Source organism: Ammospiza caudacuta, chromosome 17 (assembly GCF_027887145.1).
Source record: "Ammospiza caudacuta isolate bAmmCau1 chromosome 17, bAmmCau1.pri, whole genome shotgun sequence".
Taxonomy (NCBI): domain Eukaryota; kingdom Metazoa; phylum Chordata; class Aves; order Passeriformes; family Passerellidae; genus Ammospiza; species Ammospiza caudacuta.
Window position 1 is genome coordinate 13,917,802 of NC_080609.1, and position 13,597 is coordinate 13,931,398.

Consider the following 13,597-nt stretch of genomic DNA (forward strand, 5'->3'; position numbering starts at 1 on the left):
GAGGAGGAGAGAAAAGGGAGAGTGTGTCATTATTTATGGAGAAGGAGAGCATGGGGGAAACAGGAGATGCAGATAAGGAGGCAGCTCCACTTGTGCAGGCAACAGATCAGCTGCAAAAAGCAACACAGCTACACAAGAGCTGGGGGCAAGAAATGTATTGAAGAAAATTAACTGAGCTTTCCCTCCATCAAATGCTACAAGCCTTTAGGAAGAGCAGAACTTTCTCCCAGCCGGAAGCCTGAGCCCGGTCAGATTTTGGAAGCGTTGCTTCATTTCCTTAACTTTAACAGAATTAAAGCAGAGTATTAATTGTGTTTGGTTTGCAGGAGATGAGCACGTTGCAGAGACACGCTGCTCAGCATCTCCAGCATGAGAATGGACCCTCAGAGAGTGGGAATGGGCAAGTCTACAAACACTGGAGCTTGGCTTGGGTTCAGTGTCTGGCTCTGCCTCTCTCCATGAATTTAGATCCATAAGTGAAGGAAAGCCAAGCCAATGTGAATAATCTGGCATCCCTTCTTGGCAGTAACAAGCATCCTTATATATCAATCCCTGTCCTTTCCCTTTTGTACGTATATAGATGGCTTCAGCAGCTTGGCTTGGAGAGCCAAGGTGGAGTCTTGCCTTGGCTTGTTCTCTCAGCTCTCTGGCTTGCTTTGGCCTGTTGTAATGCTCTCACTGCCAGGCCTGTCCAATAAGTAGGGCTGGCACCAATTTCCCGCTTGGAAACAACTTCTCTGAAGGCTAATTTTTTAGCATCAGGGTAAAAATTATGTAATGGAAGAAGGGGGGAAAGCACCTCAAGGATCTTTAGGGGGAATCTTTGTTACCCTCTTCAGGAGGGCATTTTCCTGGCTGTGCTGTGAACACCAGTGGTGTGAGTGCTGTGTGGTGCAGAGGGGAGCTATTGATCATCAGGGTGTGTCAGGATGCCAGTGCTGACAGGCAGCTTGCATTGCAGGGAGTGTTTAAACTGACCTCTCCTCAGTGAACCCTGGCAGCTCATACCTGCTGTTATTAAGCCATATTCTTCAGCCTTTGCTCTATTTTTGAGTGATGTACTCAGCTACATGGTCACTGGACTCAGAGGAATTTGCTAAGGAAACAATTTGGCATGTGCAGAAAAACCTGAGTATCCCAACTAACGGAGGAGTCCAGGGCAAGACTACACTGTCTTTCTGGTTGTTTTGTAGCTGTAGTGCCCAAATATTTTCTAGGTGTAGGATATAGTGCAACACAGGACAGGATGAAGAGAACGGCCTCCAGTTGTGCCAGGGGAGGTTCCAATTAGATATTAGGAAAAATATCTTCACAGAAAGTTTGGTCAGCATGGGAGCAGGCTGCCCAGGGAGGTGTAGAATCACCAAGCCTTGAAGTGTTCTGAAGGCGAGTGGATGTGGGACTTGGGAACATGGTTTAGTGGCAAACCTGGGGGTTGATGGTTGGACTCATGATCTTAGCAGACTTTTCCAGCCTTAATTGTTGCAGTTGGTTTGAGGGTTCCCGGGGAGTCCCCAGGGGCCCCCTAAGCTGTATTTGACTGGTAGCACCAGACAGGCAAGGAGACTCCACACAGCTTCTGAGGGTGAATTAGATGAGGGTTTATTGGGGTCCCAACCCCAGGAGCAGCATGGTTTCTTAGGGGGAAGGGGGAGAGAGGGAGAGCCTAGGGAGAAAAGGGCCAAGAAGATCTGGTCTCCCTAGCACAGGAAGATTCAAGATTCAAGATTAACAGGGAGGTTCAAAGTGGGCACAGAATAAGACTTGGGCCAATGGTATTACAGATCCATGATACTTCAGGGGAGGATCACAGGCTTTGAATAAACCGTACATTTTCAAGGGGTGAGACAGAGCAAACCATTTAAATAAACTGTAAAACCACACTTAATAATGCTGGGATTCTGTCTCGCTGTCCCAACAGATCTATTACTGGGAGAGTGACACCCTGAACGACACAGAGAAGGTGAAGGTCCTTTTCCTGCCCGAGACCAACGTGCGGCTCAAGAACCTGACGAGCCACACGCGGTACCTGGTCTGCATCTCCGCCTTCAACGCGGCCGGGGACGGCCCCCGCAGCAGCCCCGCCACGGGCAGGACGCACCAGGCGGGTACGGGGCCGAGTCCTGCTCACCTGGGCACAGCCAGGGAAACGGGGCATGCAGCAGGGAACGGAGTCCTGCTCACAGCCAGGGGGAATGGGGCGTGCAGCAAGGAACTGAGTCCTGCTCACCTGGGCACAGCCAGGGAAACGGGACATGCAGCAGGGAACGGAGTCATGCTCACAGCCAGGGAAATGGGACATGCAGCAGGGAACTGAGTCCTGCTCACAGCCAGGGGGAATGGGGTGTGCAGCAGGGAACGGAGTCCTGCTCACAGCCAGGGAAACGGGACATGCAGCATGGAACGGAGTCCTGCTCACAGCCAGGGAAACGGGGCATGCAGCAGGGAACCGAGTCCTGCCCACAGCCAGGGAAACGGGGCATGCAGCAGGGAACTGAGTCCTGCTCACTTGGGCACAGCCAGGGAAACGGGGCATGCAGCAGGGAACTGCTGTTTGGATTGGCAGGAAGAGTTGGCCTAGGTTAAGGTCAACTAAGGAGAATGGAAGGGGGACTGGGGTTCAGATTGAGATTGCTTGAAGTAAGGCTGGTATTGGCGTTGTGGAGGATGTTGATGGTCGGATGGGTTCTTTGATAAATAGTTTTGCTCCATCTGCTAGAGGTTGTAGGAGCCTGAATGGGCCAACAATGTTTGGCCTTGTATATAGCTTAGGATTTGCACTCTACTAGCGTGAAGAAGGCTACTGCAATTAAGATTGGGAGGGCATAGGAGGGGGCTATGATTAAGAGAGGGCAGTTAGTCATGGGAGATGATTTGAGTTAAGCTGGGGAGAGGATTTGAACCTCTGAGTTAAAGGACTTAAGACTTTTGCATTTTCCAAGCTCTGCCGCACTAGCTGGTCCTTTTCTTGGACGTGGTGTGGTGTGACAGCCTTTTGTAATTTAGTTATTTTCATTACTTAAGGTGAAGGCTTGCTTGTGGTATTGGCCTCACTATTCCTATCCTTTTGTACTGGGAAGAGTTCATCATAGAAACCAACCTGGATTGCTCTGGTCTGAACTCAGAAGTCTTGAAAGCGGAGAAAAAAAGTATAAAATAGGTGGAGTGTGAGGAAAGGGAGTAATAGAGCTGAAACGAGAATGGAGTGGCAGAAGGGCCAGTCCCTAAACTAAGCTGGTCCAGAAGGAAACAGTCTGGCTTTGTTTCTGGTTTCTGCTGCCATGCCTGGAAATCAGAAGGAGCTCATCTCCAGGGCCTGGAAGTTGCCCTGATGGTCCTGAATAAGCAAAGCATTTTAGAATTCCTCCTTTTTTTTTTTTTTTTTTTAAGCTGGAGCAGCAGCCTCTCAGGCTGAGGAGTCCCAGTGCTGGATGTGCTGGGAATGCTCTGGCACAGGGTGAAGGCAATTCCCTTGGTTGTTGCTGTGAAGAGGAGGTGGCTCTCATTGCACCCTTCTGAGAGCCCTTCCCTTCCGTGCCCTCTCTCCTTGTTTGCTCTGGAGGTTCAGTTTTGCAGCTGACTGGCTGTATTTTTAGGACAGGCTGTGTTTGTGACTGATTACAGGACATTTGGATACAACTGACAAATCCCATTCTCAGCTTGTTTCCTTTAGATTTAGGCTGGGCAAATAAAGCAATGTTTTATAATATATATGTATATTAGATGGAGCGCTGCTGCTGCAATTCAATCTGTGTGCAATCCTTTCAGCACCCGGTGCTCCCAGCTTCCTGGCCTTCTCTGAAATCACCTGCACAACCCTCAACGTGTCTTGGGGCGAGCCAACAGCAGCAAATGGAGTCCTGCAGGGTTATCGAGTTGTCTACGAGCCTCTGGCTCCTGTCCAGGGTAAGAAAGACCTCTGATCATACATATTCATGGCAAATGACTCAATGGTGCTGTAGCACCTTTTATCTCTGCCCGATCTCCTACTTGCTCTCTGCCGTTTTCCAAGAGAAGCCAGGTGGCAAAGGGTAAATAAAACAATTCCACTTTTGCCAAAATGCTTCAGTGAGCCATAATATTGTGGAATATAGCTTTTGTCTTGTCTTCTCTCATTTTCTTGCACAAACTATAGTGTGTGTGATTTGAAAAGTCATTTTACAGCCTTCATTACCTGGTCTGGGCAAAGAGGAAGCTCAGCCTGGGAGTGCCTGATTGTCTCCACGCTTTGCCTTTGAAACTGCTGAGTAGGCTCCATCCCAGAATAGTTGTCAAGCACATTTGTGTTGTTTATCACATCATGTGTCACTTCTGTTATCACAGAGATTGCCCAGGCATCAGATGTGCTGGTCATCACTGCAGCGCCTCTGCTGTGACAGGCAGGATAACGGGACAGAGATGTGGCCGTGTCTCTTCAGACAGAGTTTTCAGGCAGCATTTTTAACCCAGCACCAGAGTTCAGTTCAGCCACAACAATGTGCAGGCCACAAACATTTCATTAATTTGCCAGAAAAGCAACAGAGAAGGGTTTGGCAGTTTCTCTGAAAACAAATGTAAATTCATTCCAAAGGTGAATTAGAAAAGATGACATAGTTTGTGGATGGGCTTATTAATATTTTTATATTCCTGGTAGATTGCCAATAGTTCAATAGGATGTCCAGCTTTGGCAGCATGACAGCAGGGAGAGTAATTTCAGCCATTGCCAATCCATTTTAAACTCTTTTCCAAAGAAATAAGGATATCAATCACTTGTATTTGCTTCTCCTGTAAGGAATAATGATCTATATTGCCTGAATATCCATGTCTCATGCAAAGAGAAAGTTAAACTCAGGATTGAAAACACCAGAATAAAAGCACTGTCAGCCTTTATGGCTGGCAGGTCTGAGCACAAAGAGCTAATGCAGGAAGCATTTCTAATTCTGACCAAGAAATGTACACAGGGTATGCAGGAGGTTCAGGCTGGTTGGGCGTTTCTTCCCTTTTCTTCATTCCTACAGAATGTTCAAGAATGCATTTTTCCCCCCTAAAAATATGGAAGTGTCAGATCATGTTTTCTCTGCATGTATTTGACTTAACATCCTTCAGAGCCTTTGTTGTCTTTTCCTCTCTTCCCCACCTCTGCCTGTGCTGCCCCTGACTCCAGCTTGTTTCTCCTTCCCCTCTGGAGGATTTCTGATGTCAGCAGGAAGGTTATGGAGGGCTCTTCCTCAGATGCAAAAAAATTGCCTAAATTTATTTTCCAGTCTTTGGCCACCATTTGCTCTTGTGCCAACATTTTTCTTTCAGCAAACATATTTATTCTCCTGCCATGGAAAAGAATCCCTTCCTTGATGCCATCATTTTCACAGATTCACAAATATTCGAAGTTGGGAGGGACCCACATGGATCATCAAGTCCAGCTGAAGTAAATGGCCCATATGGGGCCAGAACCCAAATTCCTCCATGTGACCACTACAGACACCCACCTGGATGGGCTGGACCTTCTTTTAGAGCTTTTCTCATTCATATTTTAACTTTCCACCAGCTGAGCATCCTCCCATGGTGACACCTTTTGCCTTCCCACTCACCAGCCACCCCTCACCTGCCCATTTTTCCAAGCTTTCCAGCAGCAATCTGTTCTTTAGCACAATCTTATCCCTGCTTGACCTTTTATTGTTTAAGCTTTACACTGTTATGTTTTACACAATAATAGACAACAAGATTGCCCCAGAGCCTTTTTCAACAGTTTTTTGGTTTGTTTTATTTTTTTTTCCTTTTTGGAACACAGCTTGAAAATGACAAATCCCTCCTGATTTGTCTCAGAGAAATGAAATAGTTCACCTGTGGAAGGAGGGAGCACCTTTACTGCATCCTTGTTAGCCAAAGAAAGATTCCCTGAGTTATAAATTGTATCTGGAAGAAAACTTTGAACAGAAATTGCTTGGACATTACTCTTTATTTAAGTGATTAAAACTGAAAGTATCATCTTGATTTGCATAAAATGAGCATCTGGATTGAAAACCTCTTCCTTCTGCATTTTTTAGAAAGATAAATTAGCAAGCAGCCATTTCTAGCAGGAAAAATCTTTTTTTACTTCCTATCCTACCTTCTTGGTTTGAAATGTGTCATGTACATATACAGACCCAAAAAAACCACCAGAAAGACTCTCTAAATTTGAAATTTTTATTATAAAATCTTTTATAAATCACATCCTTTCCGTTGATTTGCTTCTGGAAAATTTGAGTGAAAGTCAGATTTTTTTGTTATCAAACCAGTCATTCCCCCTCTGTCCTTTGTGCAGCATTGAGAACCTAGAGGTGAAACTAGCTATGAACCTTGTTGAAGGGAACAGTCTGATTTTCACTGATCCCTAAGAAAAATTCTGTGAGAGTGAGAAGAATGAAACACAAGTCACAGCTCCAGCCTTGTTTAAGCTCTCAGTGCTTTGGTTGCATCCCCTGTTGCCATGGCATTTGGAGCCCCAAGGTCCTGGTGAGCTGCACATCCTTCACTGTGCATCCACATGGGGATGGTGGGTATGGCAGGATGAGATGAATGGGACGCACCTGGCCCTTGTTCCTCCTCCAGGCTGTGTTGGAGGTTATTTGGGGAAGCAGCAACAGAGAAATGCTTGCCTGGGAAGCAATCTGGAATGGGCACTCCTCTTCGTTTACCTCCTCCTTTTTTTCCCAGAATAATTACTGAGGTTACATGTAGTCTCTTGGTAATTTCCCAGATGTGTTGTAAGGTTTTTTCCTTGTCAGTACCCACTTATCAAGCTTAAACTCTAATTATACTTATCAGCGCTGAAAATTGCCTATTATCACTACTTAAACTCCTGCTAATTGTAAGAAATACTTTCTTAGCAAACTGTTAGATGATTTTACTTACCATCTAGATGTAATAAGCTCCACTTGATTTCTATTTTTTCATTGACGCTCCCTCTTATTTTTTTTTACCTGTGTGGCTGTTGCAGGGGTGAGCAAGGTGGTGACAGTGGACATCAAGGGGAACTGGCAGCGCTGGCTGAAGGTGCGGGATCTCACCAAGGGCGTCACCTATTTATTCCGAGTGCAAGCCCGAACCATCGCCTACGGACCTGAACTGCAAGCCAACATCACAGCTGGGCCAGCAGAAGGTGGGGGGGGGGGCTATAAAAACAAATCACAAGTCACAGATCACTTCTACAAACACAGGGCACCAGCAGGGAATGGTGCACTCAGGGCTTCACGTGAATTTGCAGTTCCAAGGAGAAGCTGAGTCATGGGACGTGATTCAGTGCATTTCCCAACTGCCATGAAAAACATGTTTCCTTTTTTCCTGGAAACTAGAAGTTTCATGTGAATAAACAAAACCCTGTAAATAAATCATAATGCAAACAGGCCAGCCAGGGATTTCCAAGCTGCAGTCTGACAGCACAGTGCATAATTCTGACTGTACTGCTCTGTAGTGGGAGGCAGAGCTGGAGTAGCTGCTGAAAACAGCAGAGGTTCCTGGATGCAAAACCAGAAAGAATTGATAATTGTTCTCTCCTGACACGTTGGCTTATGCAGAGGGAGAGACCTGTGGATTTCCTGCTGTGTCAAGAGCAGCTGCAGGGCAGCGTTCCCTGCCTGGTTCGGTGCCTGTACCCAGAGCTGGTTTTCTTATTTGATCAGTGACTTTGATAAACAGATAATCCAACAAGGTAAATGCCCTCCAATGATACCAGCCTGTCAGATAAGTCACAGAGCATCAGTGCAGTGGCCACAGCTCTGTTTGTTTCCCACTTCCAGTCTGGTGAACTCTCACACCACACCACAGATCAGATTCCTGTAGATCAAGAATCCTTTCTAACGTGGCCATGGCATCTTCCCAAGCCAGTGGGCAGTGCCTGTCCCCTTGAATCTCTCCATGAACCTCACAGGCTGGTTTCACCTCTGAAATGAGAACTAGCAGCAGCAATGGGTAAAATGAGAGTCCTTCTTCTCTTGCCTTCTTAACACAGAAGTTGTAAACCCCCCCTTATTCTTGGGGTTAATCCCTATAAGGCCACTTTGATGATCCTAGTGGATCCCTTCCAACTCAGAATATTCTATGATCCTATGACCTGTAAACCGCATTGAAATGCAATTGCTGGTACTGGAGCTAGTGAAAAAATCAGGTCAGTAGCCCATAGAGCTGGTTTATGTTGCATATTTGTTGACCAACACTGCAAGATAATTTTTCCCCTCTCTCAGCAGAAGCAATTCATGCTGCAGTTTAATGCCACCTTCATTTGCTGCTCTCTTTTCCTCCTTCAGGGTCTCCTGGCTCGCCTCAGGAAATCCTGGTGACAAAATCTTCTTCTGGGCTGACACTGCAATGGACTGAGGGAGATTCAGGAGAAAAACCCACGACTGGCTACATTATAGAGGCACGACCCTCAGGTGAGCCCCAGGACATGCAGGGGTTTGATGTCATCAGTTTCCTTCTTCAGCCCCTGCTGAAGTGGAGAGGTTGTTTGTCATCCCATTAAGGGAATGGGATTTTGTGAGAGGATGTGTTTCCAGCCAGTATTAAGATGTTACTGGTTTATTATGTAGTTTAGCATATTTTCTCCTCTTTAGGAGTAGTCACAGAAAATTACCCCGACTGCTCTAGCTTTCACTGTGCTACATCACTGGAAAATCATCCAACAGATGAACTAATATAGTTAATAATTAAAACTCATTTAAATGCTTACAGCATCTTTCAGGAGCAAGGACTAATAAGTATTTGCGAGCTGTATTTTGAGGACCACAGATAGAAATCTGTCTCCTTCTGCAGCAGAGCACAGCAGCTAATTACTGTTTTAATGTTAATAATAGGGCCAGGGCTTCAGCAGCACATACACATTTCTTCCCCCATTTGTTCTGCAGGGAGAGTACTGAGGCAGGGGGAAGGAATCCCCCATCACCACAGTTTTTCTTGGTGCTTTCCCAGAGCTCCTTTGCTTCTGGGATTTGCATCTCAGTGAAGCTGCTCTCTGCTTTTTTCCAGAATGTTTCCCCACTTGGACAAGGCAATTTTAAAAGTCAGTGTGTGCTCCAGCCTGAGCGCAGCTTGGTCCCCCTTGCAAATTCAAAAAGCACAGATTTCCTGGGAACTAAGTCATTAAGGAAAGCCAGTGAGTGCTGCCAGGCCTCTGTGTAATCTCCCTTGATAACTTCCCTCCACTCTGACAGGGGATGTTGATAACCACTCCCTGGGTACAGTTTCCAGCTGGTGGTACCTCCACCAGCTCCTTGTTCCACGCAGGCCGTGTTTGAATGTCACCAAGTCAGAAGCTTTGCTGAAGTCAGGATATATGATGTCTGCTCTTTCTCCTCTATTGACAAGGTCTGCTACTCTGTCACAGAACAAAATTAGACATGATCTATACTTGACATAACCATCTTGGCTGCTGGTTGTTCCTTTTTCACTTCTAGATGCTTGCATATTGCTTGATTATATATTGATTAAATGAATGCTTATCTGTTTGATTATATAGAAGCTTGTTTGTGTCTTGAATGTGAGGTTGCATTTAAAACCAATGATTTAAATTACATTTAACCAGACCAGTAAGAAAATTATTGAGGTCATCTCTGAAGATGCAGATTTACATACCTGCATCTGATAGAATTTGCTCTGTAGTGAGGCTCTGCTCTGATCCTAAAAATTCTTTCTTATTTCTGTCATTTAACTTGACAATTACTTTCAAAATAAAAGCAAAGGAAATACATACCTTCTCAAAGCACTGGGGTTTCCCAGAGTGATCAAGTTTGCTTTCAATTAGTGGAATGACACTGCTGTGCTTCTATTTCACCTACATCAGCTTTTTCAGTTCTGTGCTTATTTCGTCAGAGGTAGAAAATATTTTATTATTTGAACAGCATCATTAGCAAGTTAAACCAAACCTGTTCATTTAAAATCACTTACCAGCTTACATTTCCCCCAGCCAGGTTTTCTGTGAGTCAGAGTATTTTAGGGGGAGACCGGCAGCCCATGTACAGATTGTCTGCATTGGAAATCCAGCCTGTGTGAGTGGTGACATTGGGAACTCATCCCCTCGCCTCCCCGTTGGATGTGAACAAACATTTCACAGCTCATGGCTAAGGATGTAGGATTTGGGGCCCACTCCTTTTGAGTAGGAAGAAAATAGTCCCTCCAAGGCAGGTCTGAGCTGCATTAACCCTGGGTCACTTCTGCTGGCCCCACTCCACTGATCCTGGAAATGCACACAAGAGGTCTTATTCTCCCGCTCTTGCAACCTGACTGTTGAGGCATTTAATTCCTCTTCAGATTATTTTAATCCTATTCATGCTGCTGTAGCAAATGAACTAGGCATTTGTATGCTGGATTCTCATCCTTGGTTCTGGTAGCAGCTGTAGGAAGCGTGAAATGTGATCCAGGAGAGGAGACAGACTAATTGGAAGATTTGCTTATTCCACCCAAGCCTCGGCTTCCTCTCTGTGCTGCTTTTCTTCCTCATCTCTGCACACAAGAGTCTGAAATCTGAATTACGAGCTTAACAAAAGCAGGGAACTAATTCTTCCTCTCAGGGCTGGTCATTCAGAGCAGCTCCTGTTTTACTATCATTGTAAGAAATTGCTTTTGCATGTTAATTTATACAGGCAGTAGAGTGAGGATTGGAGCAACCTTTGTTTTTAAGGAGGAGCTGTTCCAAGAGAAGAGCAGTTGACTTGTGCTCTTCACATAAAATGAAGAAAGGAAAAGATATTTATCCTTCTGAGGTCAAAAAAGGGGGCGTTGAGCAGACAGATGAAAAGCTTTTGCTTGTTGCCAATATTTAAATGCAATACCACTACCTTAGTGTTTCACATCTCAAGTGTCATCTGTTATAGGCCTCATTACCCCAAACGTTAAATGCTGCATCATCTCATTTTCTCTGCTGTAGCTCCCTGCCAAGACTCTTCCATCAGAGTAGGAGGATGGCTTTCTGTCAGAAATGGCAAACCCTACTCCTTTTTGTCACTTCCCTTTGAATTTTTCGGAGTACTGCTGTGTCTCCCAGGGCTCCTCTGCCCTGCTGGGTTTAGCAATGGTGGCAGCAGGCAGCTGAGACTGCTCATTTGATTTCCCTGTTCTCTGCTGGCTTTATGGAAGGTGACCAGGCTCAGTACCTCCTCTGCATTTTGAGTACACTCATACACAGGGATGAAGCAGGCAAGCCAATTTTTTTTTCTGAGTGATCTGTGCTAGAGGAAGACATTACAGAAACAGAAAAGTTTTTCTTTTTCTTCAACTTCTCTGTCCTTAGAGAAATGGATTCCAGTTTAGCTCCCTGTGCATTACAAGAAATGCAATTAAGCAGGCTCTGTCTCTGCCACTGTAAGTGCTCCCCAGACATCAGCTGGGCTGGCTGAGGAATGGGGAATAGATTGTGCGCTCAGCTTTTATATACAGAGCAAAAGACAAATGGCACAGTGATGTTAAGGAGAAGCTGGCTTCACCCCTCTTTTCCCAGCTCCAGGTCCCACCCAAAGGTTCCTGTCACTGTGCTTTAGTGGTGGGCATGTGGCCTGTGCATTCCCAGCAGCCTCACCCAGAGCTGCCTTCCCAGTGACCCCCGTCTGCAAGGGAGGTGTTTGTGAAACACCCTGGGCATCCACAGGCCAGGAGTGCCCCTGGATGTGGAGCTGCCCCATGAGAGCTCCATCCCTGGATCAGCCTGTGCAGAGCAGCTGTGCAGGTGTTGGATCCATCTGCCCCACAGAACCATTTAGATTGGAAAAGACCCTTAAGGTCATCAAGTCCAACCATAAACCAAACTCTGCCACGTCCCCCACTAAACCACATCCATAAGTGACACATTTTCCTGGCTTCTGTCACCTCAGAAAGAGCCTCCCTGACCCAGGACAAGTAGAGGGAGATTTCTTTTTCTGCTTCTTCTCCCCACCACAATTTTGGGCTTTGTGTGCTTTTGCCAAGCAGTGGATTATGTCAGGCAACTGGGAGGAAATTGCATCTAAATGGAATGGTCTGAATTGGAAGACACCTTAAAGATCAGCCAGTTCCATCCCCCTGGGATGGGCAGGGACACTTGCTATTGGACCTGGTGGCTCCAAGCCCCATCTAGCCTGGCCTTGGACACTTTCAGGGGATGAGGCAGTCACAGCTTCTCCGGATAACCTGTACCAGGGCCTCCCCACTCTCACAGGGAGGAATTTCTCCCTGGTATCCCATCTATCGCTGTCCTCTGGCAGTTTGAAGCCATTCCCACTTGTCCTGTCACTCCATGCCCTTGTAAAAAGTCCCTCTCCAGCTTTCAAGATGATGAGTTCCAAGAAGGCACAGACATTTAGGGAAAGAACCCATCTACTTGGAGCGGGAATTGTCTGCCTCATAAATGCTGGGCTCCGCTTCCCACGCCCTGAGGGCAGCTCTCACTTTAGTTTCCTTTCTGGTGTCTTGAGTAGTGTTTTTCTGTTTTCTTCCTTTTCTATTTATTTTTAACCAAATGAAGGAGCGCAGTGTCAGACATGGATAGGAACCAGCAGAAGTCAGTAAATTCAAAGTGAAGGGTGCAGCTGCATCCCCGGCATCTGCCATGGGGCCTTTTTCGCTTCTGCTGCCGAGCGACACACCGGGGCTGACAGTTTGTCAGCCTTCACTTCCCATTCTTGTCCTTCCACTGCTTTGCATGATAATCCAGCCCTTTGCCTCTGACAAACACAGCCACGTTTTAATTGTGTCCTCTGTAGGAGGATCACCAGTGGCTTTCAGCCAGGCCTTAACTCTCAGCAGCTTCTCCCTTCATAAACCTTCTAATGTGTAATTAGAAGGGAGCTTCATGGCCCAGCTCTCCTGCTCTGAGAGGGGATGGCTGATATTTAAAACCCAAATAACTGACAGCTCTCCATGTCTTGGGTTGTCAGTGGCTGGATTTAGTGGAGCTGGGAGCCTCCCTTGCTGAGTGACAGCTTTATTTAGCATGGAGACCCTGATTAATGGCCTGTGAGGCTGGGCTGGCCCAGGGGAGCAGAGCAGCTCCTCTCCAATGTGGGTTGGACACGGCATTAGGGCAGAGGTGGCTTCACCTTCCCCTGTCACTCAGATCCTCTACCCGTGCCTGAACCTCAAGCTCAGATGGGACAGAGGCATCGAGGCTGGGAGGTGCAGAGCAAATCTCCCATCAGCAGGAGTTAGGACGGGGCAGGGCTGGGGAAAACTGACAGAAACAAGGAGCAAAGGAAAATCTTTCTTGTTTGAGGAGTGCTTGTTTTTGCATCACATGTTTAAGAGGCTGAGTTCCCAGTGAAAGGCCGTGGGGAGTGAAGATGGGGACTGATGTGACTGAAAAGAAAAAGCAAAGCAGCCTCCCTGGGGATGTCCCTCTGAGCCCTGCACCTGAGCCCTGTTTAGAGTTGCAAATTTGCTCTTCCCAGTGGTTTCTAAGAGTTAATACCCAGCTGATGTGCCAGCCATGGCATGTGCACCTTTCCTCCCTAGACTGAGCAGAAAATGCTGTGTATGGTGCACTAATGATCTGAACTGAAAGGCCAGTCTTTGCTATCATGGGTGACCTTCTAATGAATTCTCTTTCAGCTGAGCTTCTAACATTTAGAGCATACCTGGTTTTGAGGATGGAGGGAGAGGTGCACTGAAGGAATTCACA

The 13,597-nt window shown here is 46.4% G+C and overlaps 1 protein-coding gene across 1 annotated transcript in view; it reads left to right on the forward strand.

Moving 5' to 3' along the window:
- The window catches only part of SDK1 (sidekick cell adhesion molecule 1), a 381,148-nt gene that overhangs the window by 352,445 nt on the left and 15,106 nt on the right, over window positions 1–13,597 (forward strand). The window contains exons 37-40 of the mRNA XM_058815791.1: window positions 1,922–2,108; window positions 3,769–3,906; window positions 6,956–7,117; window positions 8,262–8,387. Of these exons, the coding sequence (XP_058671774.1) occupies window positions 1,922–2,108; window positions 3,769–3,906; window positions 6,956–7,117; window positions 8,262–8,387 (613 nt within the window). The remainder of the gene's footprint in view (window positions 1–1,921; window positions 2,109–3,768; window positions 3,907–6,955; window positions 7,118–8,261; window positions 8,388–13,597) is intronic.